General features: G+C 38.8%; 2 protein-coding genes across 7 annotated transcripts in view; one reads left to right on the top strand and one right to left on the bottom strand.

The window, feature by feature from the left end:
- ADGRE1 (adhesion G protein-coupled receptor E1) overlaps positions 1–8852 on the top strand; it is a 48779-nt gene extending 39927 nt beyond the window's left edge. For 5 of the 6 annotated variants that reach the window (XM_082379830.1, XM_082379826.1, XM_082379828.1 and 2 more), the window contains 3 exons: positions 1334–1425; positions 5244–5412; positions 5526–8705. In XM_082379830.1, the coding sequence (XP_082235956.1) occupies positions 1334–1425; positions 5244–5412; positions 5526–5834 (570 nt within the window). In that variant the 3' untranslated portion in view covers positions 5835–8705. Of the gene's footprint in view, positions 1–1333; positions 1426–5243; positions 5413–5525; positions 8706–8765 lie in introns of those variants that run through there. The other variant, XM_082379829.1, reaches the window with a different exon arrangement.
- A 5265-nt stretch (positions 8853–14117) lies between these two features.
- On the bottom strand, positions 14118–20687 carry LOC309623208 (methyl-CpG-binding domain protein 3-like 2B; the record flags this gene model as incomplete). Its single annotated transcript, XM_082379849.1, has 2 exons — positions 17171–20687; positions 14118–14702 (listed from the first exon to the last, which is right to left on the bottom strand). Exons 1-2 carry the CDS (start codon positions 17213–17215, stop codon positions 14118–14120), a joined length of 630 nt encoding a protein of 209 aa, XP_082235975.1. The 5' UTR covers positions 17216–20687.
- Between the last annotated feature and the right edge of the window lie 4617 nt (positions 20688–25304).

Below are 25304 nucleotides of genomic sequence, written 5' to 3'. Positions count from 1 at the left end.
ATATGATACAGTATTGTTAACAGAAGTCACCATGCTGTACATTACATCTCTAGAACTTACCTTGCATAACTGAAACTTTGTACCCTTAGACCAACATCTTCCCATCCCCTGGGAGCCACCATTCTACTCTCTGGGAAGCCTGGGGAGGTTGAGTACCATCTCCTTGCTTCCTTGCCTCCAATCTAGATTCTACAGTCCTGCAGGATGAGAGTCTTCTGACTCTCACTCATGGTGGCTTGTTTCCTTGAGTCATTTGTAATTGTTAATTGTGAGCTCATATTTGACTGATCTAAATCTTGGGAATTCTTGAGGTTTTATTCCTCCAGAGGGGTTTTGCTTACTTCTATCAGGTTTTGGGGGTCCATGTGTTAGTTTCCTAGGGCTGCCATAACAAAGTATCACAAACTGGGTAGCTTAGAACAACAGAGTTTTATTGACTCACAGTTCTGGAGGCTAGAAGTCTGAAATCAAGGGGTCAGCAGGCCATGCTCCATCTGAAGGCTCTAGGGAAGAATCTGTTCCCATCTACTCTCCAAATTCTGGTAGTCTCAGGCATTCCTTGGCTTGTAGATGTCTGTCTTCTCCCTGTATCTCTTCACATTGCCTTCCCTCTGTGCATGTCTGTCTCTATGTCCAAATTTCCCCTTTTTATAAGGACACCAGTCATATTGGATTAGGGCCCACCCTAATGACTTCATTTTAATTTGATCATCTCTGTAAAGACCCTATATCCAAATAAGGTAGCATTCTGAGGTCTTGGGGGTTAGGGCTTCAACATATCTTTTTTTTGGGGGGGGGACACAATTCAACCCATGATGGGGCACTGGTCTTGATACTAACTTCCCAGATGCATCCAGTGGAAATAAACCAAGATCATCCAAGAGCAAGCAAAGGCTGTTTATAAGGAGATTGCTATGGTAAAGGAGTCAACCACTTGCATTTGTCAAATCTCTTGCATTGGTCAGAGACTAAAAAGCAGGCAAATGAGTGGGAAAGCTTTATAGAGGAAAAAAGGGAAGGTTTCATATGTGCCCTGCTTGGAGGCTGCAGGCATGGGGACCCTATGGGTAGGCTAACTAAAAGCAAGGCATTCTATGTGATTGGTTAGGGTTACATACTGGCTTTCTCCTTGTGGCCCTAAATTGGAAGCAGGGGCAGAAATGAGGGAGGCTGTCAATTATTAGTCAAGTCCTGGTCATTTGGGGTCAGGTATTGTGTGGCTTCCTGCAGTGGTTACTGTAGACTGTGGGTCAGAGTTCTATTTTTATAGATGGTCTGGCCATTATCTGTTTTGTATATCCAATCTCTCCATCCCTTCTGCTTGACTCTATAGATCAATTCCATCCTCCTGACTGGGACACTGTGGATCCTGAGGCAGAGGCTTTCTAGTGTCAGTGCTGAAGTCTCCAAGCTCAAAGACACCAGGTACTGTCCATCCTTCCTTTCCCCTCCTCTTCTAGTCTCCTTTCCTTTTTTCCCCAAATGTTCATTGAGTACCTTTTGTAAGCCTGGTCCTGTGCCCCAAATGGAATAGCACAGTGTCTAGATCAGGCCGTCTCAAACCTCAGCACTGCCACTTAAAAGCTGTGTGACCTTAGGCAAGTTACATAACCTCTCTGAAACTCAGTTTCCTCATCTGTAGAACGGGGATGCTAACACTGCCCATTTCATGTGGCCTATGAAGCATTTAGTACAGTTCCTAGGAGGAGTGAGTGTTTCCTGTATTAGAACTATTAATATATTCTCTAATTCTTCTACTGTGCATACTTGTATGTACATATTTACAAAACCAGAATCATACTATTTTATTTTTATAACCATTTTTCTCTTAACAACATGTAATGAATATTTTTCTATTTAATTAGAAATTTGTTGACAGTATCTTTTTTTTATATATAGTGTTTCAGTGTAAAGACTTAGCACAATTTATTTAAATAATCCCTTATTTATGGACATTTAAGTTGTTTCTTTTTTTTTCTTTCTTTTTTTTTTTTTACTATTATAAACCATCCTGTCTTGAAATACCCTTGTAGGCAAATCTTCTTACACATCTGTTGTTATTAAATACAATAATAGTATGGAGAACAGTATGGAGGTCCCTTACAAAACTAAAAATAGAATTACCATATGACCCAGCAATCCCACTACTGGGCATATACCCGGAGAAAACCATAATTCAAAAAGACGCATGCACCCCAATGTTCATTGCAGCACTATTTACAATAGCCAGGTCATGGAAACAACCTAAATGTCCATCGACAGATGAATGGATAAAGAAGATGTGGTACATATATACAATGGAATATTACTCAGCCATAAAAAGGAACGAAACTGGGTAATTTGTAGAGACGTGGATGGACCTAGAGACTGTTATACAGAGTGAAGTAAGTCAGAAAGAGAAAAACAAATATCATATATTAACGCATATATGTGGAATCTAGAAAAATGGTACAGATGAACCAGTTTGCAAGGCAGAAATAGAGACACAGATGTAGAGAACCAACATATGGACACCAAGGGTGGAAAGTTGAGGGGGGATGGTGGTGGGATGAATTGGGAGATTGGGATTGACATATATACACTAATATGTATAAAATAGATAACTAATAAGAACCTGCTGTATAAAATAATAAATTCAAAAAAAAAAAAATAATAGGCATGAAATTGCCTGAGCAAAGAGTAGGTTGGATTGTAACACTGTTAGTATATATTGCAAATCATTTTCCAGAAAATGTTTCCATTTACAATAGTGCTTGTTTACCTGCAGCTTTGCCAACACTAGTGTTTATCATTTTTATTGTTTTGCTGAATTAATATATGAATTTTACAATCTCATTATTTTAGTTTCATATATATATTTTTTATCTTACAGATGTGGGACTTTTTCATATTCTTATAGGCCATTTGTTTTCTTAACTTCATCATTCAACTAAAGTTCATTTTAAGAACCTACTAAAACCAGACATTGTCTAGCTTTTATCATCAGTAAACTGATGACGTCCTTTACTTATTTTCCTGTCGTGTTCAATCCCTCACTCATCTTGAATATTTTTTTAAAGTTATTTTTTAAAAGTGCAAAAAGTTAAAACAAAGTTAATACATACAATGGTAAGAAAAATTAAGTAGTGAGAAAGGGAACACATATAAAGTCATTCTCTATCTCTCCCCTGACCCCCTGGGTCCCCAGATCCCTCCAACCCTAAGTAACCATTATCACTTAAGTTGACCTTCCTTCCAGAATATTCTATACTTGTATATCCATTACATAAATGATAGGATACTGTACGTATTATTCTGCACTTTGTGTTTTCCACATATTATGTAGCTTACATCATATCAATACTTAAGGTTAAAAACAACTAACAAAAGGGAATTCCCTAGTGGTCCAGTGGTTAGGACTCCATGCTTCCATTGCAGGGGGCACGGGTTCCATCCCTGACTGGGGAACTAAGATCCTGCAAGCCACATGGCGTGGCCAAAAAATAAAAACAAACAAACAAACAAAAAACAACTAACGAAAATATTTATTTTGTGCCAGACACTGTTCTAAGCACCCTTAGTGTCTTCCCATCTCATTATTTAATCTGTAGAGCAAGCAATACCCCTGTATAGGTGTTGTATTATTATCTCTATATCACTTTGAGGAAACTGAGGCACAATGAAGTTAAGTAACTTACAAAGGCCATAAAGTTAGTGAATGGATCAGTCAGAATTTATTTGTGGGCAGTCTGACCCAGAGCCTGTATCCTTATCCACTCTAGTACATTGTGACTCTCATCTCATTTAACAATTGTTTTTATAATCTACTCTTTATCTCTATAGATTTGCTTATTCTGGACATTTCTTATCAATTGAATCATACACTCTGTGGCCTTTTGTGTCTGGCTTCTCTCACTGAGCAACATGTTTTCAACGTTCATCCACATTGTAGCAAGTGTCAGTGCTTCATTACTTTTTATGACTGAAAAATATTCCACCATATGGATGGACCACATTGTGTGCCTCCATTCATCTGTTGATGGACATTTGGGTTGTTTTAGTTGGGGGATAAGTAAATAGGGAATGGCTGCTTGATAGGTACATAGTTTCTTTTTGGGGTGATAAAAATGTCTTGGAACTGGATGGTGATGATGTTTGTACATTGTGAATGTGCTCAATGCCACTGAATTGCACACTTTCAGTGGCCAAAATGGTTAATCTTATGGTATGTGAGTTTTGCCTCCAATAATAAGGAAGGCTTCATAGTATTTCATATGATGGCTTCACGGTTCATTTAATGTGTCCCAAATTCTTGGACAGGTAGGTCCTTCTAGCCTTTAAAAAAATTTTTATTGAAGTATGGCTGATTTACAATGTTGTGTTAATTTCTGCTGTACAGCAAAGTGACTTAGTTATATATATATATATTCTTTTTTCACTTTCTTTTACATTGTGGTTTATCACAGGATATTGAATATAGTTCCCTGTGCTACACAGTAGGACCTTGTTGTTTATCCATTCTATATATAATAGTTTGCATCTGCTAATCCCAAACTCCAAATCCATCCCTCCCCTGCCCCCCGCTTTGGCAATCACATGTCTGTTCTCTATGTCTGTGACTCTGTTTCTATTTTGTAGATAAGTTCATTTGTGTCATATTTTAGATTACACATGTAAGTGATATCATATGGTATTTGTCTTTCTCTTTCTGACTTATATACTTTATCATACTTAGTGTGATAAAAATGGCATTATTTCATTCTTTTTAATGGTTGAGTAAATATTCCATTGTGTGTGTGTGTGTGTGTATATATATATATACATAGAAATGTACACATATATACATATATATACAACATATATGTGTATATATACACATATATGTGAGATATATATGTATGTATGTGTATATATATATATACACAAACCACATCTTCTTTATCTGTTGATGGACATTTAGGTTGTTTCCATGTCTTGTCTATTGTAAATAGTGCCTTCTAACCTTTTATTATTACAGACAATATTGCATTAAATACATGTGTCCACACATCTTTGTGTCCATGTGTCTGTAGGCCAGTTGCCTTTTCAATGTCTGTAGGATTTGATTTTCCTACCTCTAGGCTTGGAACCTCTGTTCCATGTTTATTCTCACCCAGGTGACGGGTCACATGGTGGCAGCCTCAGGCTAAACCTGGGAGAGTGGTGGCCCATGAGGACAACAGCCACCTCCTAGAACCTTATCCTCTGCAAATCTTCCCCTCCAGGTTACTGACATTCAAAGCCTTTGCCCAGATCTTCATCTTGGGGTGTTCCTGGGTGTTGGGCATTTTCCAGATTGGACCCATGGCCAATATCATGGCTTACTTGTTCACCATCATCAACAGCCTGCAAGGAGCCTTCATCTTCCTCATTCATTGTCTGCTCAACCGCCAGGTACGTAGCTACTGCCCTCCCAGTCCCCCTCCTTCCAGGGCTCATACCTCTGCCCACACATGCCCCTGCATGTAAGAGTGATTCATCTCCCCATGATGTGTCTCCACCTTCAGGTACGGGAAGAATACAGGAGATGCATGACCAGGAAGACCAAACCCAGCTCCCAGTCCGAGACCTCAGGGATCGTACTGTCATCTGTTCCCTCCACTGCCAAAACGGTGAGAGTCTGCATGTTGTACGCACGTTCTGGTCAGACAGAATGTCTGCTTCTTAGCAATACTAGACAGTGCTGTATGTTGAGTACCTACTGTGAGCTAAACACGTACACGGGTATTAACTCATTTGATAAAGTTTGGGGTTTAAGGGTGGGAGTTCGGAAGCCAGGCTGCCTGGGTTTAAATGCCAGCTCTGCCCCTCAGTAGCTGTGCAAACTAAAAAAGATAAAATCATGACTCACAGATATAAAATAAGCATTTGTCAAGGATTTTATTCAGCTCATTAATCAGTGAGGGAAGTTTAAGTGCCAGCTCTGCCCCTCAGTAGCTATGCAAACTAAAAAAGATAAAATCATGACTCACAGATATAAAATAAGCATTTGTCAAGGATTTTATTCTGCTCATTAATCAGTGAGGGAAGTTTAAATGCCAGCTCCGCCCCTCAGTAGCTGTGCAAACTAAAAAAGATAAAATCATGACTCACAGATATAAAATAAGCATATGTCAAGGATTTTATTCTGCTCATTTATCAGTGAGGGAAGCAGCAGATGTTATAACTGGTTCACAAGAGAACGCAAAGAACAGACGTGTATGTGTATTACATCATACATATAATGTGTACAATGTATATAATGTACACATAATACATAGCACACATATAATGTATACAATGTTCACAATGTATACATAATACATAATATTATTACTTTATATATATGTATGTTCTTTGTGTTCTCTTTTGAACCAATTATAACATCTGCCTGGTTTCCTCATTGATAATTATATGTAATATATAGAACATATAATTATATATTATATAATTATACATATAATTGTAAATATACAGACATTATATATAATTATTCACATTATAATATATGGATTTTATATTATATAATATATAAATATATAATATATAAATTTCATATATAATATCTATAAATTATACATAATTATACATAATTGTTTTTATACATAATTGTATTTTATACATAATTATATACAGCAATTATATATAATTATTAACATTATATAATATAATCATACATATAATTATAAATATACAGACATATATAATTAGTAGTATTATATAATATATTTAAAATTCATATATGTGTATTATATATGTATTAATATGTGTGAATTAAATACATATATAATATCGATAATATTGAAATGAGAGTGCAAGTAAAGGAAAAACAGATTTTTCCATGAAATTATTTTCCATCACTGTCAGTTATTTAAAATTTACAGAATTGTAAAATAGCTCCACCATAGATCAGATAATACCCAAAGGGGTATCCTCTAACAACGCATCATTTTTGTTTGAAGCACACATTTTCCTCTACACAATCCAATCTCATGGCTACAAACACCATCTATTAGCAATGACCCCCAAATTATAAATAATGTGCAGTTTAGCCCCCTCTTCTGAATTCTAGACTCATATAACCTGCCACCTACCAAATGCCCCCACTTAGACGTCTGATATTGCAGACGTAACATGTTCCAAATGAGCTTCTGATTCCCCCACCTCTCATTTCCGCATAGGGTCCTCTATTTTTCTATTGCTCGGGAGTGAAGGTGTGAAGTTAACCTTGACTCTGCTTTTCTTCTCACTCTCTTCCATCTCTGATTCATCAGCAAATCCTGATGACTCTTTCTCAAAATGGATCCAGAGTCTGATCGCTTCTCTTTCCCTTCATTCCTTCCACTGTGGTCCAAGTACAAGTCTCTAGCCAGGATGATGGAAATAACCTCAAAAGCGTTCTTCCTGCTGCCTCTCTTGCCTTTTCCCTGCCCTACCTTTGGTCTATTCTCCCTACAGCAGCCAGAGGGCACTCGTGAGCCCCTGAGTCAGGTCACATTCCTTCTCTGCCTACAACACTCCATGGCTCCCACCTTACTCAGAGTAAAAGACAAAGTCAGAGGGCACTCGTGAACCCCTGAGTCAGGTCACATTCCTTCTCTGCCTACAACACTCCATGGCTCCCACCTTAGAGTAAAAGCCAAAGTCCTCCTGGTGGCCCACAAGGCCTTGTCTGATCTGACTCTCTTTTCCTTTTTGACCTTGTCTTCTATTAATTGACCTCTCACTTCACTCTGCTCCACCCTCACTGGCCTACTCAAGATTCTTCAAACATGCCAGGCTCACCTCCTCCTTAGGAACCTTGAACTGAATGCTCTTGAATGCCTTGAATGTTTTTGTCCTGATACCTGCATGGACAACTCCCTCACTTCTCACATCCTTCAAATCTTTGTTCCAGTCATTTCTTATCAATGAAATTTCCTCTGACACCTGTATTTTGTGCAGCCTCCTATTCCCCTACCCTGGTATTCATGCTTCCTCCACGCACCTTGTCTTGATTTTCTTCTCCATGCTTTCCACTTTCTAACACTATAATTTCCTTATTCATCTCATTTAATTTTTATGGTCTTCCATCCCCCATTAGAATGTCTTATTTTTTTTCACTGATGTATTCCAAGCACAAGTAACTAAGATCCAGTGGCTTAAATAAATAGGAAATTCTTCTTCTTGCAAGAATAGAAGCCCAGAGTTAGGTGTTGCTGGTATTGGTTCTGTTGCTTAGTGGTGTTGTTAAGGATCTAAGCTCTCCCTAGTTTTCCATTCCACTGACAGCATGTTGGCTTTTCATCAATTATTTTCATGGTTGCAAGATGGCTGCCATAGCTCCAGACATTGTGACCTTGTTCAAGGCAGGAAGAAGAGGGATGGGGCAGAGTGGTAAACTCTCCTTTCAACCTTCTCCCTTTAACAGGAAACAAAAGCTTTTCCAGAAGCCCCTTAGCAAATTTCCCTTTCACCTAATTGGTCAGAACTGCATCACATGACCACTCATAGTTACAAAGGAATTTGAAAAAACAAGTATTCTGCTTTCTAGCTTCTAGAATGGGAATATCAATAGTAAAGAGGTTGAGAATAGCTTTTGAGTCTGCCAACAGTGCCTGCCACACTAGGCATAATCACTGTTAACATTTAAATGTTTATCCTTCTAGTTTTTGTTGCCATATTTATCTCTGTCTGTATTTATAAGACCCATGCCCACATAGATCTGACCCCTGGACTCACATTTGTACTAATCCTGCCACAGTTTCTGATTCTAATTTCTCTCACAGGGTTGAAGTCCTTTCTTGCTTTCAAATACACTATGAAACAACATTTCAGGAAAGCAGGTGCCTGCAGGAGCCTTCTCTGAAATCTCCTCTTCTCGGCTTAATATGGAAATGCAGGATCCCGCCAGCCACAGAACTCTCTGGGAAATTCGGATCATGGACGGATATGTGGGATGGTCTTTCCATGGCTTCATGCCCTGCTGAGAAACAAGAGTTTCTGTTCCAGCTTACCATTTTATCTTCTGTGTTCTGCAACTCTTTGACTTTCCAGAGTTTTGCGGAGATAACAGATCGCAGTGCAATGGCTGGACCAAGAACTTCTGGCTACCATTTTGTTTTGTCCTAAGTCCATTGATGTGTGGCTTCAAGAGTGCCTCTCCAGCATCTATCACATGCTTGACACAGAGAGTAGCCCTCAATAAATGATGTGTCTTCTGACTGACTGGCTTACCTTTCAACAAAGAACCCTCCTGCTTTTATAGAAATGGTCAGTAAAATTGTAAGGAGAGCCTCAGGGGATAAATAAAGCACACACACTTATAGGCAGAAACACTTAAAAGAGTTATGTTGGTAAGTAGGAGCAGTCAAAGAGAATTAAGAGGTACAAACTTCTAGGTGTAAAATAAATGACAAAAATATAAGGCTCAGCACAGTGAATATAGTCAATATTTTATAATAACTTTATAAGGAGTATAATCTATAAAAATATCAAATTACCATGCTGTACACCTGAAAGTAACATAATACTGTAAGTCAACTATACTTCAATTGAAAAAAAAAGAAGGAAGTGAAAATTCAACATGTAGATCTCCCCTCTGTGACCACTCTAATACCTCCCTAACCAAAGTGTGGTCCGTGGACCAGAAGAATCAGCCTCATCTTGTTAGAAAAGTAGGACATCAGGTGCCACCCCAGATCTGCTGAACCAGAGCCTGCATTTATTTTTTTTTACTTTTTATTTTGTTTTATTTATTTATTTTTTGACTGCGTTGGGTCTTCTTTGCTGCGCACGGCCTTTCTCTAGTTGCGGTGAGTGGGGGCTACTTTTCGTTGTGGTGCACAGGCTTCTCATTGCGGTGGCTTCTCTTGTTGCGGAGCATGGGCTCTAGGCACGCGGGCTTCAGTAGTTGCAGCACATGGACTCAGTAGTTGCGGCACGTGGGCTCTAGGGCACGTGGGCTTCAGTAGTTGTGGCTTGCGGGCTCTAGAGCACAGAGAGCCTGCATTTTAATGAGATCCCCAGGGGATTTGTGTTGTACTCATGAATGTTCTAGAATATTCTAGAATATTCTTCTGTTTGCCATGCTGATAGCTCAGCTTGTCTTTAAAGCCAGAAAGGAAACATTTATTTTGGGACTTTACACCTGCCATTCCCTCTTCCTATGACATTTTTCCTCAAAATCTGATTCATTGTTATCCTCTCTTTGAGTCTCAGCTTAGTCATTATTTCCACTAGGAAACATTCTTTGAATCTCTCTTTTTTAAAAAAGTGAAGTATAGTTGATTTACTATATTATATTATTCTTTGAATCTCTTGAAGTAGGATTAGATATCATCTCTGTGTGTCTCCTAAGGCTTTGTTGAGCTGAAACAAATAGGCTGCCAGATATTTCTCCAGCAAAAATGGGTTTATTTGGTATCAGTGGAGAATTGCAATTCAGGGTCTGCAACATGCAACATGTGGTGAGCCACATGCAAGTTCCTGTACGGCAAGGGAAAGAGAACTGTTTTAAAAAGAGGAAAAGGAAATTAAGAGGGCTATAGTAAACAAAGAGTCCAAGGCTTTTATTGGCTGAGTCCTTGCCAGGAAAGAAGAGAAGTCTTTCTTCTTCTTGGGCTCTGCTATCAACACAGGACTTGAGAACTCCCTTTTCTTACCTCCCAAATCTATTTACTTTAGCTTTCTGTTTATTAATTTTTTTTTTTACAACTTCATGCTTTCTAGCCCTGTACTATAATTTCCCTTTTTCTTGGGTGTCTCCAACAAACTCTGAACTCCATCCGTACAGAGAATTGTATTTAGTAGGTTCTCCATAAATATGTTGAATGAATGAGGGAATGAATGAATTCTCTCCATTTTGAAGCTGAGGAACCTGAGACCCAGAGAGCTTAAGTACCTTTCTCAGCATTACACAGGTGTAGGTGGCTGAGATGGGCTTTGAGCTCTTGATAACAGAGCTCCACTTCCAGACCCCTGGCCCCTCGCCTTCTCTTCCTTTGACCACAGAAATTCTTGGGGACACAGAGAAGAAACTAAATATTTACTTTGAATCAACTTACCACTTAGGATTCAATTAGCTCAGTAATAATCATGTGTTGGACAATTTGATAGCAAGATTAAACTTGGTTGTCAGAGGCTTGGTTTTTATTATTTGTGGCAGCCACAACTTGGGAGGGAGCTGACACATGTTTACAAACAAGGGTTCATTTATGATAGGTGGGTCTTCAATGTTTGGCTTATCCAGAGTGTTCAGCACAGAGGTGACAGTTTTAGGGGGTGTTAAAATGAGACTGCACAGTTCTTACCTTTAGCCAATACAGGTAGATTGATTGCATCAGTGGCCTCAAGATGGGTCTCCATGTCTCCACACCCCTTCCCTGCAACTTTGTAACTCCTTCCCACTCTGACTCAGACTTGGCTTTGAGACTTGCTTTGGCCAAAGGAATATTAGCAAGTGTGACTCAGAGGTTTCAAAAGTGAGTGTGCCATCCTTTTTGCCCTTTATGTGATTAATCTTGCTTGATTTTGCATCCCTGCCTCTGCCATGAGAATATGCCCAGGATAACCTGCTGGATGTATGTGAGAAACATATGAAAGAGAGTTTAGTCATCCTATTATACCAGCTGAGGTTGTCCATAATCAGCCACCTAGCCAACTTGTAGCTGACTGTGGTCATATGAGTGAGCCCAGCCAAGATCAGCACACTGCCCCAGGCAACCCACAGACTTAGCAGCAACAATCAAGCCTCATTTTTTTCAGACACTTAGTTTCATAAGTGGTTTGCTATGAAACATTACTTGTGGCAATTGCCCTAACTGATACAGTAGCCAATGGGTTGTCAACCTTTTGCATTTGATTGCAACAACTTGAAATAGACAAAGAGAAAGGTTGGATCTCCATTTCCTCTTAGTTATTAGGATCTATAAATCTATAATGGTTGAATTAAAGTTCTTTCTGAAGAAGAGCTGTGCAAGGATTTATCTGTTTCTGCAACAGTGTTATATGTTGGTCTAAAATACAGTCACCTTCAGGAATCCTATATTTCTAAAGTAAGTGGATAAAGTTGTGATCTCCACAATAGGATTTTTTCTTACTATAAACATCAAGCTTGGTGTATTTCTTTACCCCCATGTCTCATATGCCTCCACTAGAGGGAGAAAAGAGACTCAGGATAAAACCTGCATAGTTCTTAAATCCCATAAAGTCCAATAACATTGTCCTCTTACAATCCAAATAATTTATGGTGTTCCCCCCCCCCACCAAAATACAAATCCATCCAGTCAAGAAATATTTATTGACCACTGACAATGTGCCTTCCCACACCAGAACATTAAAGTAGTTGAAAAATAATTGAAAAGTTGAAATGTAAGGATATTAGAATGTAAAATATTATTTTAAATTTAAATATTTTATTTATTCCTTAACCAGAATTTATGAAAATTTTACTTTCTTTGTTTTGCTAGAGGCAAACTCATCAGTAATATTTTCAAAATCAAGTTCTAGGGAAAAAAATGAACCTTTAAAAAGTACATTTAAAAAGAGTATGTAAAAATACTTGCAAATGAAGCAACTGACAAAGGATTAATCTCCAAAATTTACAAGCAGCTCATGCAGCTCAATATCAAGAAAACAAACAACCCAATCCAAAAATGGGCAGAAGACCTAAATAGACATTTCTCCAAAGAATATATACAGATTGTCAACAAACACATGAAAGAATGCTCAACATCATTAATCATTAGAGAAATGCAAATCAAAACTGCAATGAGATATCATCTCACACCAGTCAGAATGGCCATGATCAAAAAATCTACAAACAATAAATGCTGGAGAGGGTGTGGAGAGAAGGGAACCGTTTGCACTGTTGGTGGGAATATAAATTGATACAGCCGCTATGGAGAACAGTATGGAGGTTCCTTGAAAAACTAAAAACAGAATTACCATATGACCCAGCAATCCCACTACTGGGCATATACCCTGAGAAAACCATAATTCAAAAAGTGTCATGTACCACAATGTTCATTGCAGCTCTATTTACGATAGCCAGGACATGGAAGCAACCTAAATGTCCATCGACAGATGAATGGATAAAGAAGATGTGGCACATATATACAATGGAATATTACTCAGCCATAAAAAGAAACGAAATTGAGTTACTTGTAGTTAGGTGGATGGACCTAGAGTCTGCCATACAGAGTGAAGTAAGTCAGAAAGAGAAAAACAAATACCGTATGCTAACACATATATATGGAATCTAAAAAAAAAAAAAAAAAAAAAGGTTCTGATGAACCTGGGGCAGGACAGGAATAAAGACACAGACGTAGAGAATGAACTTGAGGACACGGGGAGGGGGAAGGGTAAGCTGGGACGAAGTGAGAGAGTGGCATGGACTTACTTATATACACTACCAAATGTAAAATAGAGAGCTAGTGGGAAGCAGCTGCATAGCACAGGGAGATCAGCTCGGTGCTTTGTGTCCACCTAGAGGGGTGGGATAGGGAGGCTGGGAGGGAGAGGCAACAGGGAGGGGTTATGGGGATATATGTATGTGTATGGCTGATTCACTTCGTTGTACAGCAGAAACTAACACACCATTGTAAAGCAATTATACTCCAATAAAGATGTTAAAAAAAAAAGTCTTATGTCTGATTTAGCATTTGACACAATAATGACAAAAAAAAGATGTTAAAATGAGAAGTAAAAAGCAAGCTTAATAAAATTTTATAGCATTAATATTAAAAAATAATCTCTAGATTAGGTATCATTTCTTGCCTAAGTGTAAGCAATGTAAGAAAATATTGTAACTAAAAACATTAAGTAATCCCCCCAGACTAGATTACCTCTGTAGAATTCAATAGAGAAATCCTGACAGAGATTGAAGTGTACAAAGATAAGGAAAAATCATTTTTCTTGCCACATGAAACCCAGTCTCTCACTCACAAAAACGTTTACTCTTGTCGTTTTTGTCTACCAAGAGTTTAATAGAGTACAATGTTAATCTAACAAAGCATCTCACTCCAGAAACAGGGTTGACACTTAAAGAGGCAAGTAGAACGGAGGGCTGTCCTGCAGTGAACCACTTCCCAGGGGCCGCAGCACTCGGCTTCTTCAGGACAATCTTCTCCATTTTTCACCTAGTTCTCAGGGCTCCTGGCTCTCTCTGTCTCCCTGACAAGCTTGTCTGCCCTCAAGGCCATATCCAGTCTCTCCCTTGCTCTTTTCACTTTCCGAGACTGTCGGCGAATATCTGCATATGTTACTCGTTGCCTGCAGAGGGTCTGTGGGAGGAAGAGACCCAATCCTGGGATCATCTCTGCCCCGTCTGAAAACTGGGTAGTGATGGCTTCAGGGCTGGTGTGCAGAGACCTGGCACCAGCACGACCCAGGGATTCACCTGCACCACGCAGGGCAATTACTCCGAAAATCATTGCGCTGTCCAACGTGCTGAAAGGTTCTCCTTCAGGGCTGTAGGCCTGGAGCCCCTGCAGTCTCCTGAATGCACAGACTTGCTGGGGCTTCTCCAAGGTCCCCTCGCATCGACGGCGCCTGACCGCATTGTCAGGATGAGAAGTTATCTTTGTGACTGGCGTCCTGAAAACGCAGCTGGTCAGCCTCATAGGAAGTGCAGTTCCGTCACGATGTCTCTGCTTGGCCTTGGCTAAATGGTCTTGTCTTTTCTTCTCCAACGTCTCAGGCATCATATTTCTTTTGCGCTTCCCCTATGAAAACGAAATGTAACATTTGAGTAAAGTGGGGGATGAAACCACTGCCAGTCATGGAGAATGTTCTCAGCTCATTTGGATAACCACCCTCCTCTCTCCCTAGAGAAATGAATCTCAATTTACTCTGTGCATGACAATCTTTCAGAGGGTTGTTAGAATTCAGATTTCTGGATCTCAATGCAAGTCAGTCTGGGGTGGGGACAAGAAATTGCATTTCTAGGTGATTCCAACTGATGCTGCTATTACAGGCACCACACATTGAGAACTGAAGCCTGGGACATCAAACAGATAGGAGTCAAGGACAGAAAGTTCCAGGTCATTACCCAGTATCAATTCCAGACTTTCTCCTCCACCATCCTCCTTTGAGGATGTTTTCCTCTTACCATCCCTGACACTGTCAACTCCACACATGCTGGTACCCCCTAATCCAACATTTTCTGGACAAAGAGATCACAGGGTTCTTTGAATACCAAGACATTAAACTTTTTGATATCTCTTTTTTACTTTGCTATCTCTTTTTTACTTTGCTTTAAGACATGCAATCACCTAGTTTTCATAGTTCTTTAGTGCCTCATCTTCAGTGAGATCATGTACCTCTCAATACTCTGATACTTTTCTTTCAAAGCCAAGTCCCATCTTCACTCAAATATTCTCCTGCTCATAACATAACTTAGAAAAACCACATTCTCATCATAAAGTTCCTTTTTTCCACTGTAAATGACAATTTTTACTCCCTGACTCCTGTCCTCCCCTCCTCCTACTCCTCTCTCTACTATCTCAACACAACAATTGATGCTTCTTAGAAGTCGGTCCTGCTCTCACATCTGTTCTACATCCAAACCTTCTTCTAGGCAATCCCATCCATTCCCTTGCCTTCAAATACCATTAATGAACTAGAAATGCTCACAGATTCACCAATCTGGCTTCAACTCTAAGACCCAAATATCCATCTGCCTACCCACCATATCAGTGATAATATCTATGACTCAACTCACCGTGACCAGGTCCCAAGTTGAACCAGCCAATTCCCCAAATAGTTCATCCTTATCTCAATGTCTCCACAAACTCACTTGTTGGAACTAATATCGCATTTGCCCCTGAATGGCATTCTGGACACCCTACCACCCCACATTCTTATACCAATTAGCCATCCATTTGCCCTCCTGAATCCACCTGAAGATTCCCAACTTTTGAATAATTCTTGAGCACCTTTCATTTGACCTACAAAATGCCACAGAATGACCTTTCCTGTTCCCATATCAAAATTAATCTTACATTTTCTCTGTGTAAATTTTTTTAATTTTAATTTTATGTGTAATATTATCTACTTATTTGAGATTGCTTTTCTCACTAAATTGGGTACTCAATGAAGAGAGGATAATAAGAATTTTAATATTTCCACTGATATAGTCATTTATTGCTTTGGCTTTCCAAGGTGCTCAGATATCTTTTTTTAAGAGAAGTTATGCAAACTCCAAAAACTACTTTCCAAATTTTTCTAATAAATGCACACAACTACAATTATAAAATGAGATACTATCTTTTGTGGTGGACTGCTATCAATTGTTGCTAAGATTTCAATCCTTTCTCTCTGTGATCCATTATAGGTCTCCTCACAATAATCTGTTTAAACTGTAAACCTAATCAGTGCACCTTTCCTTTTAAATCTCACATTTCTGTCTTCCAAAGATATTTTTTTAAAGGGAAAACATAAAACTCACTTTATTCCTGTTGTCCTGACATTATAATTAATACTACCCCTTTCATTACTCAAAATGTAATGAAATGTTTGATAGAAAAATGACTTGATCTGCCTATTTATAGAGCAGCTGTTATATACCAAGTTGTGTACTAAAACACACTACTCGGAATTTAACTTAACAAAGTCATTGCCCTAGATTATTTTAATCTTGATGAGAGAAAAGGGTTATAGACTAAGGAATGTCTAGTAATAGCGTTAGGTATAATTAGGTGCTATGATAAACAGCAAGGCCAACACAAAGACAGAGAGGGAAGGAGCAGGACGGGAACAGAAGTAAGAAGGGAGAGTAGGAAAAAGAAATTAACTACAATGATGGATGACAAAGAAACTGGAGAGCCCTATTTGAAGCAGAGAACAGAATTTTTTTAAAAAGAAGAAAAAAAGACCAAACACATTGTGGGCAAATAATTGTCCATAGAGGAGAACGATTTAAACACTCTAGGGCCAAATACTACTTCCACTACCTAGTGATTTTGGTTAAAAAAAACATACACACACACATTTCATCTATTATCCAAAAAAAGCTTCATATACAAAAATATACACAATCTTGACTATTTCTTAAGAAACATTAAGACCTGGGAAATAACTTTCAATGAGATACCTTCTTGTTTTTAGAGCTAAATTCTGCTAACTTAGATTTTACAGAAGAAAAAAGCATCCTAATGGACACTCTTGCCATCAGTATGGATTCCACACTCACCAGAAGAGGCTGGCTTGGAAAACTGGTCCATTCAGGTTCCCCCATCTTTTGAGCGCTGTCCTCGGATCCACCCCTGAGATGCAGACAGCCTGTGTCTTGCTGGAAAGTGCAGTGACTTCTGCATCTGATTCCCCCTTTTATAGGGGAAGAGAGTGGACAACCCAATCAGGGGATAACCCAATCCAGAGGACGCACTGTATCTCAGATCAGAGGCATTGGAGAGATTCCCAAATCTTTCCACACAAACACAAGAATTTGGGGCTATTGACAATATTAGACACTACTGAATAATATGGAATACCATATGAAAAAATTTAATACATTTGTGAATGGGGGTGCTATTTGTACTTTCTATCAATAATTTAATGTTTCCTTTTTCACTTCTACAAAAATAGTTATGGACGTTTCTATATGCTAAAATTTCCACACAGCTTATGTTTTCATAGAAAAAACTACAGATTGTATAAACGTTTATCAATAAAAGAATGTCCAAAACATTTACTAACAAGTCTATGAAGTCTATATCACAGAATCATTGAAAAGAACTCAATGTTTTTTATATCTACATTTCACCTAATTACTGGTAAATTCGAGATTATTTCAACCATCTTACTCCTTCCCTACCCTCTGACATAAACAGTCTCTTTACTGTCTTTATTTCACTATAATTTAATTATTTTATTTTTACATTTTCTCTCTATAAACTTGCTAGTTGCAGTCATATACAGAACTTGTGAAGTTACTTTAGTGATCAAATTCTGACTCCTTTAATTAATATAGACTAATACAGTTAATTGCTCTTACCACCTCTCCCAAATGCTAATACCTTAGAACACTTTCCATTTCAGCTTTCCTGATTTTTCTGTTACTGTTGTCATGCATCTTAATTCTACATGTATTTTAATCTCCATGAGAGAGTTCCAGAATTGCTTTATGAAACAAACTTCACTTATATTTATTTCTAAATTATTCTTTCCTTTTCTCTTCATTTCCTCCTGCATTCCTGGCTTTTGATCTGAGATATTTTCCTTTGGACTTCATAACTCACTCTAGTATCTTGTCTAATTCAAGACCACTAACAATGAAATGTTTTACTTTAAGTTTTTAAAGAATCTTAATTTGGGGCAATATTGATGCTGGGTATAGAATTCTGATTTGATATGATTTTTGACCACTTTAAAAATGGTGCTCTGTTGATCTCTATCTTATTTATGTTTAGACATCCCCAATTAGCATTTTCTTGCTTATTTGGCCTTTGCATTCTCTAAAATCTTTGATATTCACTCTGATTTTTAGACCATAGTGTAGCTCATTATTGTTTCCCATGTATTTTCTTTGCTTAAAGAATGTTGAGTTAATTGCGTCTGTGGGTTGATGTCTTTCATCCGTTTGGAACATGCTTGTGTACATTTTTATTGTGATATCAATTCCTCATCAAATTCCCTCTGCTCCCCTTTTTAATCACATCCCACTTCTCTTTAAACTCTGTCCTGAGTTTTCCAATATTGTTCACACTGTGCTTTTGTTGGGATATTTGCTCTTGAACTCTCTTGCAGTTTTAATCCAGTCTCTTGCTGGAATCAACACCTTCATAATCACTTAAATGCTTAATTTCACTCTAACAAAAACAAAATATATAGCTTTATTTTTAAAGAAAAGATAGAGCAGTTTCACAATGAAGGGGTAAATTATTCCTTTTGATACAATTAAACGCAAATAGATAATAAAAAATTGTAACTTCCATCACGTTAAGCTATATTCGGAGTCAAAGTTCACCAAAATTTACTAGGAAGACAGAAGGGATGGAAAACATGAGTGGGAAAAAATTTTGAGTTACATACATCTGGAGAGTCACATTCTTTTTTTTTTTTTTTTTTGGCTGCACTGCACGGCATGTGGGATCTTAGTTCCCCAGCCAGGGACTGATCTCATGCTCCCTGCAGTGGAAGGGCAGAGTCTTAACCACTGGACCGCCAGGGAATTCTCTGGGTTACCCTCATCTGGTAAAGTACATCAAGACATTATATAAATATAGTAATTCTGTCATGAAACAGAATGCTAAAACTGCTCTAGAAAAATGAGTCAAACTCTAGAATAGACATCCATAAAAGAGGATTAAAAAATACTTTGTGTGAATCTTTCTTACTACTGGAAATCTTATAAAATCTAGATACAGATCAAATTTAACTTTTGAACTAGATGGGCTGTAATGTTAAAATACTATTTCAAGGCTCAGAAACAAGAAAAGGATATAACATATCTTGTGCTTCATTCTGATGGGGACTACATTTTGGAATGATAATATTAAATTTCTTCAGTTAAATAAAAGGGTTAAAAAACAGTTTCCTCTATTCGTGTTTACTTTCCTCAATGTGTGTTCTACCAAATTTAAAATTATGTAGGCCACGTTGTTCTAATTCTATTGCTGTTGGCTGGATAAAACCTTGCGGTTCATCGCAGAGGTTATTTCTATATAGCATGTTATAAATTCTGTGCGCTCCTTATAACTCTTTCCTCTCAGTAAGATTAACTTCAACAGGGGCAGGGAGTCTCTTTAGTTTATTTCTGGGTCACAGATTTTACCCCAGAGTTTGCACATAATGTGCGTGCTCTATAAAAGGGGAGACCAAATAATTGTCCCTCTCAACTGGGATATATTGGGGAATGAAAAGGGCAGTATTAATAATTATGATAGGACAACAGGGTAAATATGTGTTGAAGACAGAAATGAAAGATTAAAAGTACACTGCTATATTTTAAATGGATAACCAAAAAGGACTTACTGTATAGCACAGGGAACTCTGCTCAAATATTATGTAACAACCTAAATGGGAAAAGAATTTGAAAAAGAATAGAAACATGTATATGTATAACTGAATCACTTTGCTGTACACCTGAAACTAACACATCATTGTTAATCAACTATACTCCAATGTAAAATTAAAAGTTTTTTGAAAGGATATTTAAGATTTTTTTAAAAAGTAAGGTAACTGATTAGGTTTTCATTTTAAACTGATGATGGTGTCTAGAATCTCATGATTGGATTACGGAGGGAAAGTTTGGAATCTTAAGCTATAATTGCTCATTTATTGCAGTGTATCTCTTAAAAGATGATACCTTTGAGACCTTCAAGATGGCAGAAGAGTAAGACGCGGAGATCACCTTCCCCCCCACAAATACATCTGAAATACATCTACATGTGGAACAACTCCTACAGAACACCTACTGAACGCTGGCAGAAGACCTCAGACCTCCCCAAAGGCAAGAAACTCCCCCACGTACCTGGGTAGGGCAAAAGAAAAAAGAAAAAACAGAGACAAAAGAATAGGGACGGGACCTGCACCAGTGGGAGGGAGCTGTGAAGGAGGGAAGGTTTCCACACACTAGGAAGCCCCTTCGCGGGCGGAGACTGCGGGTGGCAGAGGGGGGGAGCTTCGGAGCCACGGAGGAGAGCGCAGCCACAGGGGTGCAGAGGGCAAAGCGGAGAGATTCCCGCACAGAGGCTCGGTGCCGAGCAGCACTCACCAGCCCGAGAGGCTTGTCTGCTCCCCCGCTGGGGCGGGCGGGGCTGGGAGCTGAGGCTCGGGCTTCGGAGGTCGGATCCCAGGGAGGGGACTGGGGTTGGCGGCGTGAACACGGCCTGAAGGGGGCTAGTGTGCCACAGCTATCCGGGAGGGAGTCCGGGAAAAAGTCTGGAACTGCCTAAGAGGCAAGAGACCATTGTTTCAGGGTGCGTGAGGAGAGGGTATTCAGAGCGCCGCCTAAACGAGCTCCAGAGACGGGCACGAGCCGCGGCTATCAGCGCGGACCCCAGAGACAGGCAGGAGACGCTAAGGCTGCTGCTGCCGCCACCGAGAAGCCTGTGTGCGAGCACAGGTCACTCTCCACACCGCCCCTCCCGGGAGCCGGTGCAGCCCACCACTGCCAGGCTCCCGTGATCCAGGGACAACTTCCCCGGGAGAACACACGGCGCGCCTCGGGCTGCTGCAACGTCATGCCGGCCTCGGCCGCTGCAGGCTCGCCCCGCCTCCTCCGTACCGCTCCCTCCCCCCGGCCTGAGTGAGCCAGAGCCCCCGAATCAGCTGCTCCTTTAACCCCGTCCTGTCTGAGCGAAGAACAGATGCCCTCAGGCGACCTACACGCAGAGGTGGGGCCAAATCCAAAGCTGAACCCTAGGAGCTGTGCGAACAAAGAAGAGAAAGGGAAATGTCTCCCAGCAGCCTCAGGAGAAGCGGATTAAATCTCCACCATCAACTTGATGTGCCTGCATCTGTGGAATACCTGAATAGACAATGAATCATCCCAAATTGAGGTGGTGGACTTTGGGAGCAAGGATACATATATATTTTTCCTTTTTCTCTTTTTGTGAGTGTGTATGTGTATGCTTCTGTGTGTAATTTTGTCTGTATAGATTTGCTTTTACCATTTATCCTAGGGTTCTGTCTGACCTTTGTTTTTTTTAGTATAGTTTTTAGTGCTTCTTATCATTGGTGGATTTGTTTTTTGTTTTGGTTGCTCTCTTCTTTTTTTCTTTTTTTTTAAATTACTTTTTAATTTTTTTTAATAATTATTTTTTATTTTTTATTTTAATAAGTTTATTTTATTTCTTTTTTTCCTCTTTCTTTCTTTCTTTCTTCTCCCTTTTCTTCTGAGCCGTGTGGCTGACAGGGTCTTGGTGCTCCAACCAGGTCAAGCCTGTGCCTCTGAGGTGGGAGAGCCGAGTTCAGGACATTGGTCCACCAGAGACCTCCCAGCTCCATGAAATATTGAACGGTGAAAGCTCTCCCAAGATCTCCATCTCAACGCTAAGACCCAGCTCCACTCAATGACCAGCAAGCTCCAGTGCTGGACACCCTATGCCAAACAACTAACAAGACAGGAACACAACCACACCCATTAGCAGAGAGGCTGCCTAAAATCATAATAAGGTCACAGACACCCCAAAACACACCACCAGATGCGGTCCTGCCCATCAGAAAGACAAGATCCAGCATCATCCACCAGAACACAGGTACTAATCCCCTCCACCAGGAAGTCTACACAACCCACTGAACCGACCTTAGCCATTGGGGGCAGACACCAAAAACAACGGGAACTATGAACCTGCAGCCTGCAAAAAGGAGACCCCAAACACAGTAAGTTAAGCAAAATGAGAAGACAGAGAAACACACAGCAGATGAAGGAGCAAGGTAAAAATGCACCAGACCAAAAAATGAAGAGGAAATAGGCAGCCTACCTGAAAAAGAATTCAGAGTAATGACAGTAAAGATGATCCAAAATCTTGGAAATAGAATGGAGAAAATACAAGGAATGTTTAACAAGGACCTAGAAGAACTAAACAGTAAACAAACAATGATGAACAACACAATAAATGAAATTAAAAATTCTCTAGAAGGAATCAATAGCAGAATAACTGAGGCAGAGGAACGGATAACTGACCTGGAAGATAAAATAGTGGAAATAACTACTGCAGAGCAGAATAAAGAAAAAAGAATGAAAAGAATTGAGGACAGCCTCAGAGACCTCTGGGACAACATTAAACACACTAACATTTGAATTATAGGGGTCCCAGAAGAAGAAGAGAAAAAGAAAGGGATTGAGAAAATATTTGAAGAGATTATAGTTAAAAACTTCCCTAATATGGGAAAGGAAATAGTTAATAAGTCCAGGAAGCACAGAGAGTCCCATACAGGATAAATGCAAGGAGAAACACATCAAGACACATATTAATCAAACTATCAAAAATTAAATACAAAGAAAAAATATTAAAAGCAGCAAGGGAAGAACAACAATAACATATAAGGGAATCCCCATACGGTTAACAGCTGACCTTTCAGCAGAAACTCTGCAAGCCAGAAGGGAGTGGCAGGACATATTTAAAGTGATGAAAGGGAAAAACCTACAACCAAGATTACTCTATCTAGAAAGGATCTCATTTAGATTCGATGGAGAAATTAAAACCTTTACAGACAAGCAAAAGCTAAGGGAATTCAGCACTACCAAACCAGCTTTACGACAAATGCTAAAGGAACTTATCTAGGCAGGAAACACAAGAAAAGGAAAAGACCTACAATGACAAACCCAAAACAATTAAGAAAATGGTAATAGGAACATACATATCGTTAATTACCTTAAATGTAAATGGATTAAATTCTCCAACCAAAACACATAGACTGGCTGAATGGATACAAAAACAAGACCCGTATATATGCTGCCTACAAGAGACCCACTTCAGACCTAGGGACACATACAGACTGAAAGTGAGGGGATGGAGAAAGGCATTCCATGCAAATGGAAATCAAAAGAAAGCTGGAGTAGCAATTCTCATATCAGACAAAATAGACTTTAAAATAAAGACTATTACAAGAGACAAAGAAGGACACTACATAATGATCAAGGGATCAATCCAAGAAGAAGAAATAACAATTGTAAATATTTATGCACCCAACATAGGAGCACCTCAGTACATAAGGCCAAGGCTAACAGCCATAAAAGGGGAAATCAACAGTAACACAATCATAGTAGGGGACTTTAACACCCCACTTTCACCAATAGACAGATATCCAAAATGAAAATAAATAAGGAAACACAAGCTTTAAATGATACATTAAACAAAATGGACTTAATTGATATTTATAGGACATTCCATCCAAAAACAACAGAATACACTTTCTTCTCATGTGCTCATGGTACATTCTCCAGGATAGATCACAACTTGGGTCACAAATCAAGCCTTGATAAATTTAAGAAAATTGAAATCGTATCAAGTATCTTTTCCGACCACAACGCTATGAGACTAGATATCAATTACAGGAAAAAAATCTGTAAAAAATACAAACACATGAAGGCTAAACAATACACTATTCAATAACCAAGAGATCACTGAAGAAATCAAAGAGGAAATCAAAAAATACCTAGAAACAAATGACAATGAAAACACGATGACCCAAAACCTATGGGATGCAGCAAAAGCAGTTCTAAGAGGGAAGTTTATAGCAATACAATCCTACCTCAAGAAACAAGAAACCTCTCAAATAAACAACCTAACCTTACACCTAAAGCAATTAGAGAAAGAAGAACAAAAAAACACCAAAGTTAGCAGAAGGAAAGAAATCATAAAAATCAGATCAGAAATAAATGAAAAAGAAATGAAGGAAACAATAGCAAAGATCAATAAAACTAAAAGCTGGTTCTTTGAGAAGATAAACAAAATTGATAAACCATTAGCCAGACTCATCAAGAAAAAAGGGCGAAGATTCAAATACATAGAATTAGAAATGAAAAAGGAGAAGTAACAACTGACACTGCAGAAATACAAAGGATCATGAGAGATTACTACAAACAATTATATGTCAATAAAATGGACAGGCTGGAAGATATGGACAAATTCTTAGAAAAGTAAAACCTTCTGAGACTGAACCAGGAAGAAACAGAAAATACAAACAGACCAACACAAGCACTGAAATCGAAACTGTGATTAAAAATCTTCCAACAAACAAAACACCAGGACCAGATGGTTTCACAGACAAATTCTATCAAACATTTAGAGAAGAGCTAACACCTATCCTTCTCAAACTCTTCCAAAATATAGCAGAGGGAGGAACACTCCCAAACTCATTCTACGAGGCCACCATCACCCTGATACCAAAACCAGACAAAGATGTCACAAAGAAAGAAAACTACAGGCCAATATCACTGATGAACATAGATGCAAAAATCCTCAACAAAATACTAGCAAACAGAATCCAAAAGCACATTAAAAGGATCCTACACCATGATCAAGTGGGGTTTATCCCAGGAATGCAAGGATTCTTCAATATACGCAAATCAATCAATGTGATACACCATATTAACAAATTGAAGGAGAAAAACCATATGATCATCTCTATAGATGCAGAAAAAGCTTTCGACAAAATTCAACACCCATTCATGATAAAAACCCTCCAGAAAGTAGGTAGAGGGAACTTATCTCAACATAAAAAAGGCCATATATGACAAACCCACAGCCAACATCATTCTCAATGGTGAAAAACTGAAACCATTTCCACTAAGATCAGGAACAAGACAAGGTTGCCCACTCTCACCACTATTATTCAACATAGTTTTGGAAGTTTTAGCCACAGCACTCAGAGAA

Source organism: Balaenoptera borealis (assembly GCF_965194805.1).
Source record: "Balaenoptera borealis genome assembly, chromosome: 2".
In the NCBI taxonomy this organism is placed as follows: Eukaryota; Metazoa; Chordata; class Mammalia; order Artiodactyla; family Balaenopteridae; genus Balaenoptera; species Balaenoptera borealis.
The sequence above is the reverse complement of the archived record's forward strand: the minus strand, read 5'-3'. Positions and strand labels throughout refer to the sequence as shown.